Consider the following 19,218-nt stretch of genomic DNA (forward strand, 5'->3'; position numbering starts at 1 on the left):
ATTTTTCCAGCTCTACTATCATTGACTTCATATGTGATATTTTTGTCATATACTTATAGTTTGGTCATTTGTTCATATATATGATCATCTGTTGTATTTTGGCGTGTGTAAGCCAAATATATATACATGTAAAATAATATATATAATTATACATATAGTTAAATATATGTTAAATACAAGAATATGTTAAATGCATATATTTACATGTAACATATATATCTACATATACTAAAATACTAAGATGTAAAATACTAGTTACTTCAGCATCATTTAATTTATTAAAACAAACAAAAAACCAAAAGCCCACATACTTTTCTTACTCCACAAAACTAACGACTATATTCACTAGTCTTATATACTGACATCAATTTCTTAATTGTCTATTCTGTTCCACAAGATGCTTCTTATAGTATGTTCAATAGATGCTTCTGATAGAAAATGCTCTTTTTTTGTATAATTTTCTTGATTTTTCCAAGTAATTACTCTTACAAATGAACTCTTATTTTATTTTAAAAAAATCCTCCATTGTGATTGCTATTGGAAATGCATTGTATTTACATACTAATTTAGGGACACTTAAAAAAATTGAGATATCACATCCAAAAAATGTTTTTCTTTTCCAAGTTTTTTCACATCTTTTATGAAGATTTAATAGTTGCTTTATTTGTGTTTTGCATATTGTTTTTTAAAATTTATTTTTACATTTCATAGTTTTACTAACTCTTATATGTGGAATATTTTTCTTCTTATTTCTATTTCCGGGTTCTCAATGCTAAAGGGAAAGGCTATTGACTTTTATGTATTTATCTTCTATCTAGCCATCCCACAAAGTTTTTTTTAATATTGTGCTTTCGTCCTTGAATCTATTGGATCTTCTATATATACAACAATAGCATTAGCAAAATATATAATTTTATTTTTGTCAGTATTTATAGCAGATATTTCTCTTAAATTGTTCACTTGTTAAAATCTTTGAAGCTTACAAAAAAGGAATGTCAATAGCAGGTATCTCTCTCTAATTTCTCATTATAATTAAATTAGATTTTTGCCACTTAGAATACCAAGAATTGTTGGTTTGGGGTAATTTTTACTGTAATTGAGATTTCTTTTACTTTTGTTTTATTTAAAGTTTTTAAGAAAAAACAGCTGCTGAATTTTGTTGCACTCTTTTCAGTGAATATTGATCTGATTGTCTGATTTTTTTTCTTTTACTTTCTTTATATATAGGATTATATAGATAATTTTTCTGATATTGAGCCACCTTTGCTTTTTTGTGCATGTGTTTACTTGCTATATTTGTAAATTTCTAGGGAAATATTTAGTAAATTGTGTCAAATATTAGTAGCTACAATTTAAAGAGTTCCAGAATCTAATTAATTTGGGAAACACCCAACCAGAGTTAAATGGTACAAACTCTTAAGCTAATGTGTATTGTAAACCTACAAAAGCAGATTAGAGTACAAAGTGTTTAGTGAGCTTTACTTGACTGTCTATCTTTCCTGAGTCATCCCCTGGGAGTAGATTAGAGCTGAACAAAGCTTGGGAAATGCTTATATGGAAATTGTACACTAAGAATTGAAAATAGTTTTAGCACATAAGACTGATGAAATCAAGAGAGTAAAGTTGATAAATTAAAAGCCACACTAGGGTGCCTGGGTGGCTCAGTGGGTTAAGCCGCTGCCTTCGGCTCAGGTCATGATCTCAGGGTCCTGGGATCGAGTCCCACATCGGGCTCTCTGCTCGGCAGGGAGCCTGCTTCCCTCTCTCTCTCTCTCTCTCTCTCTGGCTGCCTCTCTGCCTACTTGTGATTTCTCTCTGTCAAATTAATAAATAAAATCTTAAAAAAAAAAAATAAAAAAAAAAAAATAAAAGCCACACTATAGAATGTGAAAACCATTTGGAGAAAAATAACTAACATTTTGTACCAATTATACTCACTTTTATTATACAAGATTTTTACCCGGCTAGGCTCAAATTATTAATGTTTGGCATTATACTGACCCATCTTAGAGCATAGAGTGGTCCTGGGGCTGGATGTAGCCCCAGCTCTAGCCAATTGTCAAAGTATAATTCTAAGAAGTAAACAGTTGCACTTGTATCCTTCTCTACTGTGTGGCCCATAGTATCATGACTATCATAACATGATGTCACAGATGGACTATCACAAAACAGCTTGCACATGGCACTCACCAATGACATATTCCACTCTGAAGAGATCTCTCCTGGGGTCATATGGACGATTGAAGTCGATCTGGATGAAGAAAGACTGTCCTCTACGTACAATCAACTTGTTGTTTTCATACTTGTCAGTGTGGTGGTCTACTTTATTGGTGTCCCATCTCTCTTTGAACAGGTGAACACTGGTGACATGAAGGTAGTCTACACATAAAAAAAAAAAAAAATTGAGGGACACCACTGAATATCTTTGATACAACTGCAAACTCAAAAAACAAGATTGTTTTTCCTGATTCATTAGGTATTGAAGCAATGAGGTCTGTTGGATAAAACTCTATTGGAGGCCGATAGATTTAAAAGTCCTTCTCTTGTGACATTCTTGCCTTCAAAGAGGATTTTAAAAGCTTTGTCCCCTCTGATCTCACTTCAGACCACAGGGCGCTCACTTGGAATCGACAGAGAAGTGCTGATGATGTCTCCCATATAGGTGTAGGTACAGAGAAACTCAAGTCTTCACATTCCCAGAGCTCATGCTGGCTCAAGTCTTCACACTCCCAGGCTCACGCTGGCTTTCATTGTGACTATCACCTCACTATGTCACTAACTAGGAATAAGGACAGGATAGCCATTTCGATTTTCTTATCTTTAAAAAGGGAGGAAGTAAATCTGACAAAGCCTCAAAAGGATGTTCCAAAGGTACAAATTGACCTTTAGTTCAAAATTCTCCTCTTACTTTAGATAGGGTCAAATACCCTTCCTTCTACAATTCTAAAAGTAGATCTAGTCCTTCAAAGATAGGAAAGAAAAGAACAGGTATGGAGACAGAGTACTGACATTTCGCAAAGATAGATATAACTCTTTCCACCTTGAACATGAAGAAAAGAAGTTTTGCATTTCCACCAATCTGGAAGTCAACCCTGGTCTGATACAAAATCTATAGGTCTTTCCTCTGGCCTTTTGGAATTGGGAGGATAAATGTCAGTTATACATTTATTTCAGCCACGATAGCACTGGATAAAGGTTAGATCTCCTCCTACCTTTCTCTCACTCTTCTGCAAATGATCACTGAGTATGAAGATAACTCTACCCATCTACACTGTAGTTTGAAAATCTAGTCTAGAGACAGATTTCTGCATGTACACTTGGAGTTGTAAAGGGGGAATTAAGGAGAGAGTCTGGTGGGGGTACACTGGACTTCGGCTACCCTGATCGTGTCTGCTGCATGGTTTGCCTTCACAGTTATGAACACAGAGCACAGCTGCTGAGCCTGCACTCATGCTGGAACATCTCCCTGAGAGACTCCAATGCCTTCATCTGTGGTTACACGGGAATCCTTGCAGGACACTTGGTCCCATCTGACTTCATTTTTGTCTCACAGGAGAAACCAAGAAGTTGGGATCATTAAGATACTCTCTAGTACTAAAATCTAGGAGTTTCTGAAATGTTCTTGATTAATTCAAAGTCCAGGTAATCCTGAGTTTGAATCTCGGGTCTCTTAATTATATAGGTAAGGAATGTTGCCTCATAGAAGCTGAGTTTTCTCACCTTCCAAATGAGGAGACTAATACTTTGAGAATTTCTATAAAAATTCAATTATGTAACAATACAACTGCTCTGACATGAGGCCTGGCACATAGTGGGGCCCTAGGCTTACTTGTGGCTAACTTAACTATAAACTCTGATGGAGCCATGGTCTATATTACATGATGTGGTGCTCAGTGGGCTATTCCGACTGCAACATTACCGCACACAGAAAGTGCAAGATACAGTTTTATTTTTACCCCATTGCAGAACCCTGAACATGGTCCCCTAAAGGGCACTTTCCTTCTATTATGATGTGGGTGGAAGATGTTTAATTCTCTAGACCTCTCTCTTCCAAGCTGACTTTCCCTAAGTTCTTTGTCCTTATTAAGGTCACAATCCTAGTGTTAAGACAGCTTTAGAAAGAGCTGGAGACACATAAATGTTTTAGTTGAAAAGGACCTTAGTAATCAACTCATCTGGTCCTCTTTCTTAGCACTGTGCTTCCCAATAATGTTTTTATTTTGTTTAAATGTCTGAAAACCGAATCCTCAGAAATGGATTTAATCAGGTCTCCATTAATCAGCACTGATATTATAGCCTCACGGAATCTCTGAGGGCAAAGGCACTTTCTAGACCATCTGGTAGACCTGCTATGTACTGTATGAAACATCTTGAAAGCCCAAATGCTTAGGCTTTTTGTCTTCAACTGAACAGGAAACCCAGTATCTCACAAGGCAAACAGTCCATTTTTAAACAATTTTAATTATTTGAAAAGCCCTCTTAAGATAAACTGACATCTGCTTCCTTGTAATTTTTCTAACCATGGATCCTGGTTCTGATTTCTGGGTAAATATAGACTACATTCTATTCATTTCATCTGGCACTCCTTAGGTATATAAAGACTTCTATTCCTTTGACTAAAACACTTTCCATTTCCTCAACTGTTCTTTTCCAGAACTTTAACTCTCTACTCTTTTCTGGAACATATTTCATTTCATAAATTTCTTTCTTGTTGTATTTTTCCTAGAATTAAGTATTTATTCTAGCTACTGTTTTTCCAATGAAAAAGAGAGACTGCTACACCTTTCAAAACAAATAGCATATTTCTATTATTTCAGTCAAAGGTATCACTAGTATTTTGAATTGTTTTATCTTATTTTTTGATTTACAGTAAGCATCTGTTAGAGCAAAAACTTTAAAAATACATTATGATGTCATTTCTACCAGTAGTGCCTTATGATTCAATCCAGACTCCTAGAAGCCAGCCATATCTATACAAAAGTTTTCTTCTTTATAGCTCAATTTTAAGGTTTTCCATGTATTCATATTAAATTTCATCTTATTGAATTTGGTTAATTGTTTCAAGCTCTTAATATAATTTTAGACCCTAAGCATATATTCAATATACTTAATACTCTCCCTGATTTCCTGTCCTCCAGGAATTTTACGTGTGTCATTTTATGTCGCCATTCAAGGCATGGCTATAAATGTTGATTAGGTCACTGCCCAGTAAATACAAGCCAGATAACTGCATGGTGGTAGGCTCTAAAAAGTGAACAGATAGTTATGACATAGCACCGTAAATGTTCTGATAAAGCAGTATAGGGTATTGGGTGGAAGAGGGTATCTGGGAGGTATAGGGAGCCTGTAACTCAGACTGGGGGAGTGTAACTAAAGAAGATTTTTGGAAGAAGTGAGGTATATAAGCAATAGTCAGAAAGATGAACAAGTTAGCCAGGGGGAGGGGAGCAAAGACTTAGGCAACAGAGTGTCTGGTTTACTTAAGAAATTGAAAGATGATTGTTTGGCTGGAGCGTAGAAGTGGGACCACAAAGGAGGAGTAGGCAGGAGCCACTCATGCAAGCCCTGTACAACATGTTAGGGGATTTGGACTTTAACTACATTGGGGATACCATGAAAAATCTGAAATAGCAAACTGGTATATCTTCGTGTGTGTGTGTGTGTGTGTGTGTGTGTGTGTGTGTGTAAATTTCAAATGCTTCTGGTGAAAGAGTAAGAAAAGGAATGGATGGTGGCAGTGTTGGAGGCAAGAAGGTCAGCTAAGAGGCTGCTTCAGCATTCCAAGTGAGGAATGGGGTGAGTTTAGTCTCCCTGAAGATATTGAATGCACTGGTCCTGGAACACTGCCAGGATTTGCCTTATCTCATCCCATCTCCACTCCCATGATAATGTCCCCCTGAAAATGAGTATATCAGTTTTATGCTTTGGCTTCCCAAGTTTGACAAAGAGAAAAATAAAGCTGGAAAGAGAAAGTCAAGTATTTTTTAGAATCTTGTTCTCATCGGTTTTATTCTTATTGCAAATGGAAACTCTGGCTTTCTAGTTCCATGGGCCTGTCCAGTGAACTTGGTTAATATCTAATGAGTCCAGCTAGAGCCAGTCTATCTTCAAAGTAGTGTAATGTCATGATACTTTGGTGGGATATTGATATGCACTGGAAGAATAAGAGTTCCATGGTTACTCCAATTTGGGAAAGGCTGGCTTACAGTCAGGATTTTTGAAGGATTTATGGGAGACCTTTAATGATGTAGACTATAAATTTCCTATAGGTCTCATGTTTTCCAAATTTAAATGACCATGGGAATTATTTTTTTTTGTGGCAATCAGTGTTTTGCAGAATATGTTCCAGGAGATGCTTCACTATTTACTAATTATGCAACCTCAGAGAAGTTATTTAATCTCTCTTCAGTTTCCTTATCTCTAAAAAGACAATGAAGCACTCACCTTAGAGGGTTAGTGTAAGGATTAGATGAAAAAAATGTAGGTAAAGTGCTTTAGTACAGTGTCTGGCACCTAGTAAATGCTCACAAATTATTTTTATTATATTAGCATTGTTACTATTAAGAGAAGAGATTATCATAGTGGATAAGAGTTTGGATTTTACAGCCAGACTGCCTTGAGTCACATCCCAGATCTGCACCTACTATTGCTATGACTTTACACAAGTTATGCAAATTTCCTGTCCCTCAGTTTTATCATCTGCAAAATAGTGGTGGTGTTGGGATTAAATGAGAGAATGCTGCATTCCTGGGGCACTTGGGTGGCTCAGTCGGTTAGGTGTCCAACTCTTGATTTTGGCTCAGGTCATAACCTCAGGATTGTGAGACTGAGTCCCACCTTGGGCTCCACACTCAGCATGGAGCCTGCTTGAGATTCTCTCTTCCCTCTCCCTCCACTCACTTCCTGTCCCCACTAGTGCATGCTCTCTCAAGAAAGAAAGAAAGAAAAAAAAAGGAAAGGAAAGAAAGGGAATGCTGCACTCCCTATATTCTGAGAAGACAGGCTTGTTTTCTTTTCTTACATTTCTACGGGCAGATGAAATAATTTTCTCCTCTTCATTCCCAGAATATGTTTTTCCTTTTTAAAATAAAAATGAACTATAATCAAGCACTTTGTGTCATGTTAATATAGGTGATATTAATTTGTGGGACTATAAGCCCTTTGAGGACAAGACCTCATCTTCACTGTACCTGAGACAATGCAAAAAGAAACTATAGTAAATACGCCACTTTTCACTTTAAACAAATGTAATGCCTGAATAGGAGATTGAAGTTGGTTATGCATCATAAAATGGATATTCTATTTATCATAGGATTAACCATACAGGCCCTTAAATGTTATTTATCAGACAATTTCATTCTTATCATATACCATTTTCAGGACTATATATATAGTATATTGTATATTCTACAGTGTTGATGACAGTGATCTAAGGTTTTATAATATGAGGCCTCCAGAGCAGCACTTTTATTTCATACTGGAATAAAAATGCCATGCCTTGATAGCACATAACTCATATATTGCTTATAACAATAGGTGAGGAAGAGCACTAATAGGTTATTTTGAGTATATAAAACCTAAGTCAAAAAATTATAGTTTCATAGTGAAAACAAATATATATAATATATTTATATTTTCACATAAGTATATATTAAATAATATTTTATATTACATAATAATAATATTTAAAATAAACATATAATAACATATACATGAGGAATTTGTTTTAAAATAAGGCAATCTACAATGTTATAATTTTAATAACATTTTATTCCAAGTATGGAGTTTTTAAAAATATTATTTTTTCTAAGTGATCTTTTCATTCTCTCCTGCAATATCTCTCTAACCGGTCAGTGCTTTCAAGAAAAAAGGAAAAATAGTATCATGGAAAATTATAGTGGCACACTGTGTGGAGAAAAACTAAGGCAATGATAAGTAAAATCTCCCTGTGTAATCTCTTAAAATAAAAACCCATATTAAAATAAAAACCCACATTTCATTTAAAAAATAAAACTTGAGGGATGTCTGGGTTGATCAGTCGGCTCAGATTTTGGCTCAGGTCATGATCTCAAGGTCATGAGATTGAGCCCTGCTCTGGGCTCTGCATTCAGCATGGAGTCTGCTTGAGATAATCCCTCTCCTTCTGTGCCTCCTCCTGCTTATGCTCTTTTTCTCTTTCTAAATAAATGAAAACTTTAAAAAATAAATGAATAAAACCTTGACCAAAACATGGAAGATGAAAAGCAACACTGAGAGTTTGAGAATTTGAATAATATTCTAGACTGTAGTCAAATGGACGAGACATATGGAAGAGAAATGGGAGGGCCATTTATACTTTAGAGGGAGAAGGAAATGATAGCCCTGTTGCCCTCCCCCTAGAGTAATCTGATAGATCTCCAGATCTGCTAGAGGGCATGAGTATTAAGGAATAAGGTGAGGTCCCAATACCACCAATTAAACATTTTTCTCATTGCTCATGGACACTCATCTGCAGAGAAACCTTTATATTTGGTGTTTACAATACCTAATAATAACAAGGGCTCTACAGATGTCACAAAATATCATAAAATATAAGCATAGATATACAAATATCATAGTTTTTTCTTTTGTCCATTTTGCTTAGTGTTGTCTCTCTTCATGCAGTAAACACTCAGGAAACATTTATTAAGCTTGCATATTGATTTCTGCTTTTTTTTTTTATTGGATTAATGAGACATAGTTTAGTTTGAAAGAGCCTTCTCATCATTCAGGCTCCATTCGACACAAACAGGAAATGAATTTGCTTCTCCCTGTCCAAGCCCAGTTCCTGGCAAAATGGAGCCACTCATTGCTAAGCTACTTTTTTTTTTCTTTAGAGATATTGTAGTTGGAAAGTTGGCAGCTTGCTCTTTCAAAGTGACAGCTTTCAAAAAGTCTACCTAACACAGTTTAGCCTAATTCCAAATACACCAGAAAATGGACTGTTAAAAAAAAAAAAAACTCTCCTCACGAGCCAGCTGCCTCCCTGTCCTCCTACCCTTTCCCTAATATGAAAAAAGTAGATTATTTTCTCCTTAGGTTGTAAAAATATCCTTCCGAGAATGATTATACCTGTCATCGATGGAATCTTGAAATAAGTTAAATGTTTAGGTTCATATCCTAGAAGTTCCCTAGTGAATTGAAATCTCCTTCCAATCTTTGGTAATATTATTACCAAACTGTAGGCATAAATACTGTCCATGAGGAAGTAGGTTTGTTTATTTTTGAGACAAGAGGATAAAAGTTCCTCTTTCATATTTCTTTTAGATACCCCAAATTTTAAAGTATCATTAATTAGATTTATTAAAATTAATTTCTTAAGCAGCTTATTGTTTTTTAACTGTTGCTACTGAAATGTCCTGTACCATAAAATGTATAAGAAATGCTCAGCTGCTCAGAGGAATCTAGAATAAGGAGTGAGACCAGGATCTTCTCCAAGTATGGAAATATGCCTTGTCTACTTCTCCTCTCACCAGAAGTATCTCAACTGCCTCCAAATGTATTTCCTTCTTTCCATTTGCTCCTTGCCATTGGAATGACCTTCATGAAACATAATTCTGATTATAACATTTTGCTATTTAGAATCCTTTGCAAGTCCTCCATTATCTGCAGGAGCAAAGGTAAGGTCTCAGTGTACCTACTGTAACAGACCCCTGCCTGCTTTTCCCAGGTTCATCCCCCTCTTTTCCCCATTACTTGGTATGCACAGTTCCCTCTGCTGGAAATGCTGTTCCCATGCACTTGTCTGCCTGGAAGACTCCTATTCATCCTCTAGGACCCAACTCAGATGGCCTTTCATCATAAAGCCTTCCTCACCCTCTTTCCCACTGTTCCCATACCATATCATTCCTTTCTCTGTTCTTTCACTGCAACTGGCATAATTTATGTAACAGTATCTATTCCACTGAATTGAAATTTTATTTTCTGTGTCTATTTCATCCAGTAGATGGAGAGCCACTTGAAGCCAGGGATTGGCTTACTCTGTGTCCTCAGAGAGAACTTCGCGTACTTCCTGACACATAGGTGGCAATCATTAAATGCTTTTACACAAACTGAATCAAAGAATGAATTGGTTCTATACAACATCATTTCTTCATCACACATTAAATGCCTTTCTAATTCTTTTAAGACCCCTCAATCCAGATGGGTTTATTCTGCACTTAAGGGAGAGTGATAATTAACTAGTTAATTAATTGCTTTGGTTCTGACAGGGGTAGGGTGGGAAGGAGAAGGGATGCTCAGAAAGGCACCAGACCCCATTAGCCTGAAAGATTCTAGATCTCTCCTGGATTTGACTTTTTTAGAGATCCAGACTTGCTTTCCAGTTTGAATTCATCACATTAGATCGGCCAAGTAAGGATTATAATTACTACTGCAAAGGATCACCTATGGTTAATAACACAGAGTCAAACCATAACAAGAATATAAGGCTATCTTCCAGAACATTACATCTCCTGCAAAATAGCCTTTGAGACCAGGAAAGCTGTAGAGAAATTTCCAGAAACAACCACTAAACATTCAGAAGAGTCTATTAGGAAGAGATGCAAATCCAGCATTCTGAGGAAATTTTCACATACTTTAATTGGCTACAACTGAGTTCAGAAGGGGGCATTAAGTACCCTTAAAACACATGAGGACATCAAACATTGGCACTGACTGGCTTGTCCTACCTCCGGGGTCTCACTGTCACCTCAAATATTCCTTTTTTTTTTTTAATATCATGCTGCTGTATGGGAAGTACCTAATGTGAGTTTATACATTTTGAAATGCATGCTAAAGTCATTCTTAACCAAATATTCGCAAAAGCTCTGAATTAAGGGTATCATTCACACTCAGTGTTCATTGTATCTATCTATCTATCTATCTATCTATCTATCTATCTATCTATCATCTATCTATATATCTTTACTGCCACAGAACTATTTGAAATGAAAAATCCGCCATTTATCCTTTTTCTCCTCTTTCCTTTCTGCCTTCTCAGTCAGTTTGGCAAGAGCATCTTGCTGAAACTTTTGGAAAAGGTTTCCATTGAAACAAATGAGGAGAGTTTGACTTAGGACTTTGTGAGCCAAAGCTGCCCTCAGCCAGGAGCTCAGGGAGCTTCAAGCCCTCTTGGTCACCCCTAGGGGTCACTGCATAAACTGCAAGAAGACAGCAGCTAATCACACGTGACAGCCTTCACAGGGGATGACTTGGGGAGAAACTGATGTATTTTGTGTCAGGAAACCTGCTTTTGGCACAATTAAAGAGAAATGTGAAATGTAAAGAATAAGTAGAAGATAGTTCTTGATCACAGGGTTTGTATACTGGTATTTTTCTTCTGTTCTACTCATCTAGGAGTTCGCCCATGATACCTGGGTTCAGAGATCCTATGCTCATTGTGTAGTACTTAGCTCACCTGTGGGAGACAGATGAAATAAAGGCATGTTTTTAAAACCTGGAGCCTGCTATTAGTAAGATTATAATGACTCTAGGCCTGATGAGTCACTCAATTCTCAAGTGATTAACTGCTCATTCATTCTACAAATAGTCATTGGACACTCACATTCCTCTGCCAAAGCCTGTAATAGGTACCCCAGAATGTCACTTGGGCTGTGGACACATATGATTGCCAAGCAAATGATGAATGATTTTTCAAAATAATTCCCCACCCGTGCCTCCAAAAATAAATACACAGAACACAGTAATCCCAGATTTTTACAAAATCATCCTACCTACTCAAATTATCTGTTAGTTCTGATTTCTTATTAACCACATTTTTTCCGGATTTCAGATATACAGCTCCCGCAGGCTGTTAATGTTCCCCTCAGAAATAAGTGTTCACTGGGGTGGCTCCTAACCTTGTAGGGTATGATATCTTGCACATTCTGAATCAATGAGTACTTGTTGGTTAACTCCCATAGACCAAGTGTCTCATAGACACTAGTCTTTTGATCATCATGGCAACTGTGAAGTAGGTATTACTTCCATTTTCTTGATGGAGAAACTGAGGCTTCCTAGGTGGCAAAGTGAGTAAGTGACAAATGAGGAACCAGAACCTAGTTCTTCTGAGTCCTGAACCAAGGGGCTCTTTGCTACATCTCAGTGCCTCTGTTCACACTTCTCCTCACTGATCCTTTGCCCCTTTTCTCTTTCTGTTCTTTCTGCCCACATCTTCCAGCACCCTGGCCCCCATTCCACAGGGCCAAGAGACTTGTCTGCCAGAGGGGGGATTTTGCTAAAAAACTGAATACACCAAGGTATAATAATTTGCTCATAATTGCTTGATAGTTTGATGTCTGCACGCTTTCAAATTTATTTGCTTTCTTAGAGAAAGAAAAGAAAAGAAAGGAAAAGAAAAGAAGAGGAAAGAATAAACCCAAGATTGGGCAATGAAGGAGTGAACATCAGCTGCTTACTTTGACCTCAGTTTCCCCACCTTATAACATGGGGATTTAAATGAGTTTATTAGCAAGTCCTTTTTAACTCAGTTTTGTGGCTCTAATGGTGGAGTTGTAGGGAATGCAGCGCCCCACTGGGAAAGAGAGCTCAGAACTACAAGTTCACAAGTCTGTCCCAACCCTTCCACTCAACTGAGAAGGCCTTTGGTGAGCTCCCCCCCCTCCAAATCTGCATGGTACCTTATTGTGTGGTACTCGATATCTCTGTTTTCACAGTTGGACAGCAAATTGTCTAGACATGATAGTAACACAATCAAACCTGTCTGCAAGGTGCAGGCATTTCTCTGATTTGCTCTTGCATTGTTCTTTCCCTTTGCTTTCAACTGCTGATCTCTTTCTGAGGAAGGGGATTAACCATGTACCACAGGGTGATCCTGGACATCTGCCCCCAGCAAGTGGGTGTTCACCTCCCAGGGAAACCAAGTGCAGAGTACCCTCAGGTGCAGAAGTGGGCTTGCTGCATGAGTGCTACCAACAAAAAGTGGTCCATGTGAGATGCCATTCGGGGACATGAGTCTGAATGTCCCTGCTGTGGCCCAGGGGAATGGCGTCTGTGTCACCAAGCCACTGCTGGCACCTGGGCTCTGTCACAGTTGACAGGGCTGAGTGGAGGTCAGCTGCTGGCTGCTCCTCCCAGAGCAGGTCCCTTGGGATCAGTGGAGGCGAGAACAGGGGAAGCAGCTTGCCTCACCTGCTCACCAGGCTGTTCTGGAGAGATGTAGAGGGCTTCCATCTCCATTACTGTCAGAGTCTGGCATCTTTTGCCAACTCTGAAATTCACAGCAAAGGAGAGAGAAGGGAGGAGGGAGAGGGAAAGAGGCACAAGCCAGACAATCAAAACAGCCACAATATTTTGGAAGTGGAAACTTCCAGCTAGAGAATATTTTTAAAAACAGAACAGTAGCGCTGGAAGAGGCATCCACTGAGCCAATGCCCTTGTTTTCTAGAGGAAATAGCTAAGAGATAGAAAGACAAAGTGACTTCCCTGGGATCACAAAGCTATTAAGTGGCAGAACTGGGACAAGAATCTGGATCTTGGGGCCTTTTACCACTGAAAAAGAAGGCTTGGGATTCTTTAATACCAGACACTGGCAGGGGAGCCGCTTTTGTGGGAGTCTAGTGGAGACAAAGGGTGCTGACCCAACCAGCACCTGCAGGGAGGAGCAGGTGGCGGACCCTGTACCTTGCAGATTGACACCTCGGGGCACCAGCCCCTGCAGTTCCACAGTGGGGAGGTCATCCTCTGCTGCATTGGACGCGTTGCGGGGCAGGGCTCTCCTGCCTCCAAATGCAGGCTCCGAGGTCTCAGACATTCTCAGTTTCACAAGCTCCTTATGGGAGAGAAAGGGAGACACAGAAAAGGAATGGGAGACAAGTTACATTTGAGACAAGGATTCAAAAATAGAGAAGCAGAAATATCTGTGTGGGATAGCACATTTTGAGTTTCACATAAATAAAACTTGAGAAGTCTTAGTAGGGATTAGTCTAATGATGGAGTATAGTTCCCCAAAGATCTCGGGGAGATTTCTTATTTGTCAAAACACATGAAAAGCAGAAGAAAAGGGGCTTATCTGAAGAAAGGAAAAATGTAAAAGATTTTAGAAAGCAGGGTTCCCCCGCTCCATTACCCCTAAAGACAGTATTTTTGTAAGAAACATTTATTGTCATATGCCCATACATATGTCCATTTCATATAGACTTGAGAAGGCCTAAGTCACTTCTAAGAATAAAGTCATCCAACCATGTCCAGGTAAGTGTTCATTTTTGCAACTTCATTCAACCAATGTTTAATGAGAGCCTACTATGTGCCAGGCTGTGATCTGGGCACTTGGAATACATCAGAGAACAAAGCAGAAGATTGTTGACCTAGAGCTTCCAGTCCAGTGAGGGTTAGGGTGGAGGCCACACTTTGCAGAAGTAAACAGAAAAGGGTATAACAAGGTGGCAAGTGCTTTGGAGCCAGGACCACACAGAGCAGGAGAAGGCAGATGGAGTCTGGGTGGGTGAAGAGGGTACATTGTGATTTTGAATTAAGGCTATTAATAGCCTTTCTCTAAATGTACTTGGTCAGTGGTGCTAACACTGCCTTTGCTCCAAGCCTGCTTCCCCTTCCTCTGGAGTTTGCACAGGCAAGATGCCAGCTTAAACACCACATACCTCACTGCTAGGCCCCAATCAGTACTTGTTGACAAACTGACCAAATAAAGGGAGCCCTTGTTTCTGGCCCAAATGGAGCTTTCACCTTCAACACCTAGATCACCCAGTCATGACTCTTGGTTATTTGGCCCTTTTCAAAAACGAAGCACACCCTCAAAAGATGAAGAGCCTCCACCATAGAGGCAACCAGAGTAGACTGTTCCAGAAACATGTTGAGCAAAGGCAACACAGCTAGAGACAAGAGAATCACTTTCTAGGTAGGGTATTTGGTCTGGGAAGCAGACAGCAATATTTGCAAGCATAAAGTCTGAATCAGTTTCCATAAATACCTACAGACATATTTACAAAGTCTCTAGTGAGCTGAGGGGACAGGGAGAAAGGATCAATGACGGAAGGAAGAGTTAATGATGGAAGGTAAGAAAAAGCCATCCTCTGGAGGAAAAGAACCCCCCGAGGTGGGCTTAGGATCACTAAGGGAGGGAGGGTTTGGGGGAGAACAGAGAAGAGCAGTGCAGTAGCCAGTTGGGAGAGAGAACCCAGAAAGCAAAGACCTGGGGAGCCCCAGGTGCTTGCCAGGTAAGAGGAGCCTATGCAGGCGAGTGCAGGTGGGCAGAAGCACCCTCCTCTCCAGGGGTCTTGGGGGGTAAGTGCTCAAGTTCAGCTCTTGCATTGGGAAGGGGAAAGGGGGATGCAGAGCCAAGACAAGCAGGTATTCTTACCTGGCCTCTCTCTCTGTCTCTCTCTCTCTTTCTCTCTCTAACCTTCTCTCTCATCCCTCCACAGTTTTCTCCACTGAGGAGAAGGGAGCTCCCTTGGGGGAGCCCTCCCAAGTCCCTCATTCCCATCTGGTGGCCTTCTTGCAAGCAGAGCCTTCAGAAAATCTTGAAGGAGTGCCTGAGAAGTCCCTGCTTGGACAGAAATGGGGCTGGGAAGGCGCGGAGATGGGGGCCAGGAAACACAGTGGACAAGTGGGGGCGCCTCTTACCCCTGTCCCCTATACCCGGAGCAGCAGACGCCCGAGGGATCACAGGAAAACTCCAGGGCAGGAAGGCAGGCGCAGCCGGGCCCCTTGGCTCCTGGGTGCAGGTTTGCGGTGAGGCCGGGCGGGAGGGGCGGCTGCTTACCTGCGGTCTGCCCGAGGTGCCCTAAGGCAGGCTGGCTCTGCTCAGAAGTACTTCCTCAAAAGGACTCGGGAAAAAGGACAAGAAAGTTGGCTCTTAAATAACTTCTTAACAGCCCCCACCCTCCCCCCTCCCCTCCCGTCCCACAGGGTTTTCTCCTCCCCCTTCTAGACAGCTGGAGCAAACAGAGCAGCTTCTAGGACTTTCTACTTATTGCTGCCACCCCGCGTAGTTCTGGCATGAGCCCCTCTCCCGACCCACGCCCCTCTTACTTCGGAGTTCCTAGCCCTGCTTCTCCTCACCATCCCCACTCCAGCTCTGCAGCCCCTCTGCAGAGGCCCCTCACACCCTGCCTCCTCCTTTTCCTCAGGGGGGCTGGAAGGGTCTTCCTGCACAGGGCAGTGTCCCCGCTGGGGATTCTGAGGTTGGCTGCTTGGATGAAGGGTGGGTCTGCCCTCTGGCAGAGAGGTCACAGACAGCTGTGACCATGCATAAAGCAAGAGGAAGGTGTCCTTCTTGTGTCAATACGGCTGGGGGGGGGGGTGGTCTGTGATCTTGAAGCACGGCTGGGGGGGGATGGTCTGTGTTCTTGATGCATCCATGCGAGCCTCAGCCACCACCTTACTGCAGGACTTCCCACAGGAGGGGAGGCCCAGCCCTGGGGAAGATGAGTAAATAACTTTAAGTGTCACAAAAATTAGAAAATAACACTTTTTTCCCCCTGAAAACCATTTTGGTTTATCTTCAAATAACTGGAGAAATAGAAAATTTTTCTTCCATGTATATGTTTTTTTTCTGATTCTTTGTCTCTCTAAATACTCCTATTTTCAGACAGGGCTATTTTTAACCCTTTTTACTGTCTTCATCTCTGACCTTGCCCCTTGATTTAATTTCATGGGGGGAGGGGGAAGACCACTGATTAGGAATTCTCCAAATTTTCTGCTACCAATTTATGAACTTGTTTGCAAATGCCTATATTTCCCTCTTTCTTCCTCTTACTAAAGTGGAAAATGGTTCCAGTCCTTTGTCCATGGCCAAGTACACGGGGCCCTGCCTTTTTGCCTGTGGTCTATGTCACCTTGTTCTTCAGGGTCTGGCCATACTGCATATCCTTTCTTTCTCCTCTATCATAAAGCTCCCGCTTGAGCAGCTGTTCCCCACCAGCATTGACACAACTTCAAGGCAAGTCTCTTCAGTACTTGCTCAAACCTTCCCTGGGACCACATGCCCCCAGCTATTGCTCCCCTCTCTCCTCTTCATTGCAAGCTTCTGCCATCTGACATCTGCGCCATTGTTCTGTTGAAACTAGCTCAAGGTCACCAATGGCCTGTGCTAAATCCAAAGGAAAGGATTCTGTTCCAATTTACCTAACATTAGGAGACATTAAACTTGGGCACTCTTACCTTGAAGGTCTGTTCCCCTGGATTCTGGGGCATTACACTCCTCTAGTGCTGCACGCACCCCCTTGGATAAATGTGGCATTCCCATCATTCTCATTTCCCATCTGTATCCTGACATGTCCCAATCTAGGTTTTTAGCCATGATCTTTTCTAGAACCTCAGAATCCCCAATGTAAGTGTCTCCCAACCATCTTGGCATGTCCCAGTGATAACTCACACTCATCATGTCTAAAATGAGATGTGTAATTTCCCCTGAAAACCTGGTCCATCTCAAAAGTTCCCTATCTCAGTGAATGCCACCACCCTCCTTTCTGTTGCCAAGCCAGACATGTGGTGTTGTTCTCGGCACTTCCTTCTTTTCCTCCCCTCAACCCCCAAATCCAATCCCTCAACAAATACTTTCTATTCTTCCTCTTAAATAGCTCTCGAATCTACCCATTCACTCCCACTCCCACAGTGGAGGTTCAGACTCCCGCATCATCCTTGTCAAATCTCCAGTTGTCAAAATCTCCGGAACCACCTACCGCTTCCAATCTTGACTCCTCCAGTCCATTCTCCACACTGCAGTGAGAAAGAGCTTGGAGGGGCTTAAATCTGGAATCAAATTCTTTGCACAAGCTCTTCTATCACAATTTCCATTTGCTCTTAGGATAAATTCCAAACTTTGGTTGACGGGGTCTCTGCAATGTAGGCCCTACTTTGTCCTCCATCCCCTTTCACTCTCTCTTGCCTTCTGCAATGGAAGCCCAATCTACCCACCTCCTGCCCACCCCCATCCCCCTTCAGCCCCTTGTGGTACGCTCCAGCCCCAGTTATTTCCCTGCTTGTACCACTTGTACCATGGCCAGAAACACACTCCACTCCTCTTGCCTCTTCTCACCACTGAACTATTTCTTATTCACTCTCCAGATCCCAGCCCAAACTGCACACGTGTCCTGCAGGAGGTGGCCTTGTCCTGGTGCTTCTCATACAAAGCAGCCATTCTCTGTCTCCTTGTCTGTACTCCCACTAAACTGCATGAGAGTAGAGACCCTAGCTGGAATTCCCCAGGGATAGTCTGCTGACCATTCGATTACTCAAAGCCCATCCTTTCCATGCTCTTTGTTGAGTGCTAAAGAAGGACCAGCCTACTCTGATAATTATTCTGGCAAAAATCAAGCCTGAGTGTCCAGGATTCCTAGAGACCCCTTGCCTCTGTGGGTCTGGGGAAGAGCCAGGCAGCTTGGCTCCGTTCAGGTTAGGTGACACAGCTGCCAGACCCTCTGGGATTCCTGACTGTGCTATGCATTCAGGACAGGTCTGTCACCCTCACAACTGCCACCTCAGTGCCATTTTGCGTCTGAGACTCACTCATTATTGTGTGACTATGCACATGTATTATTTAGCTTTCTAACTTCCCCAAACCACTGACCCAAAAGACTGAAAAAAGCAGTGGCTTTCCTTGTGTCTAAAACTAGTGTCAATAGCAGAGTGTCTGAGGACACCAAGCACAGAGATGTTAAGATGTTACAGATGTTATAAAAAAAAGTCAGTCACATCTCTGTTACTGATATTACAGAGCCTTTCCTCATAGCACGGGGGCTTAGAAGTCAGAACAAAGTTTTCTGGCCATACCATGAATCTTGAACTATGCCCCCCCCCCCCACCAAATGTGACTATGGTAGAAGCAGCTGGATGAACAGACTCTGAACTCTGTGGTGTCCTTTGTTTCTGAATGTTTCTTGCCTGGCATGGAGGTGGCACACTATAGGTATTTAAGGAACGTTGCATGTGGGGTCTACCTGCGGGGGGGAAAAAAAAAACAAAAAAACACCTTGGATATTTTTAAAAGAAGGAATTGATCACAGGGGTTTGGTTACATGGGTGCCAGAAACCAAAGAGGGAAATCAAGTCAATTAACTCAGCAGTTAGCAACAGCAGGGGAGTGGTGTCATCCCAGCACAAGGGTTAGGGTCATCACCAGAAACCCTGTCTGTCTGAGGTCAGGAGGGAGGGAAGAATGACTCTGGCTCTTCTCTTCTTCCCTTTCTACTTTCCCTCCAGTGTCTCTCATTTGCTCAATTGAATGAAAATCAGTTGATA

At 41.0% G+C, this 19,218-nt stretch overlaps 1 protein-coding gene across 2 annotated transcripts in view; it reads right to left on the reverse strand.

The window, feature by feature from the left end:
* The window catches only part of F13A1 (coagulation factor XIII A chain), a 163,860-nt gene extending 148,021 nt beyond the window's left edge, over window positions 1–15,839 (reverse strand). The window contains exons 1-3 of one of the 2 annotated variants that reach the window (XM_059179181.1): window positions 15,740–15,839; window positions 13,642–13,789; window positions 2,191–2,379 (exon numbers count right to left, since the gene is read on the reverse strand). In XM_059179181.1, the coding sequence (XP_059035164.1) occupies window positions 2,191–2,379; window positions 13,642–13,771 (319 nt within the window). In that variant the 5' untranslated portion in view covers window positions 13,772–13,789; window positions 15,740–15,839. Of the gene's footprint in view, window positions 1–2,190; window positions 2,380–13,641; window positions 13,790–15,600 lie in introns of both variants that reach the window. The other variant, XM_059179180.1, reaches the window with a different exon arrangement.
* Window positions 15,840–19,218: the final 3,379 nt, after the last annotated feature.

The sequence above is a fragment of the Mustela lutreola genome, chromosome 6 (assembly GCF_030435805.1).
Source record: "Mustela lutreola isolate mMusLut2 chromosome 6, mMusLut2.pri, whole genome shotgun sequence".
NCBI classification, from domain to species: domain Eukaryota; kingdom Metazoa; phylum Chordata; class Mammalia; order Carnivora; family Mustelidae; genus Mustela; species Mustela lutreola.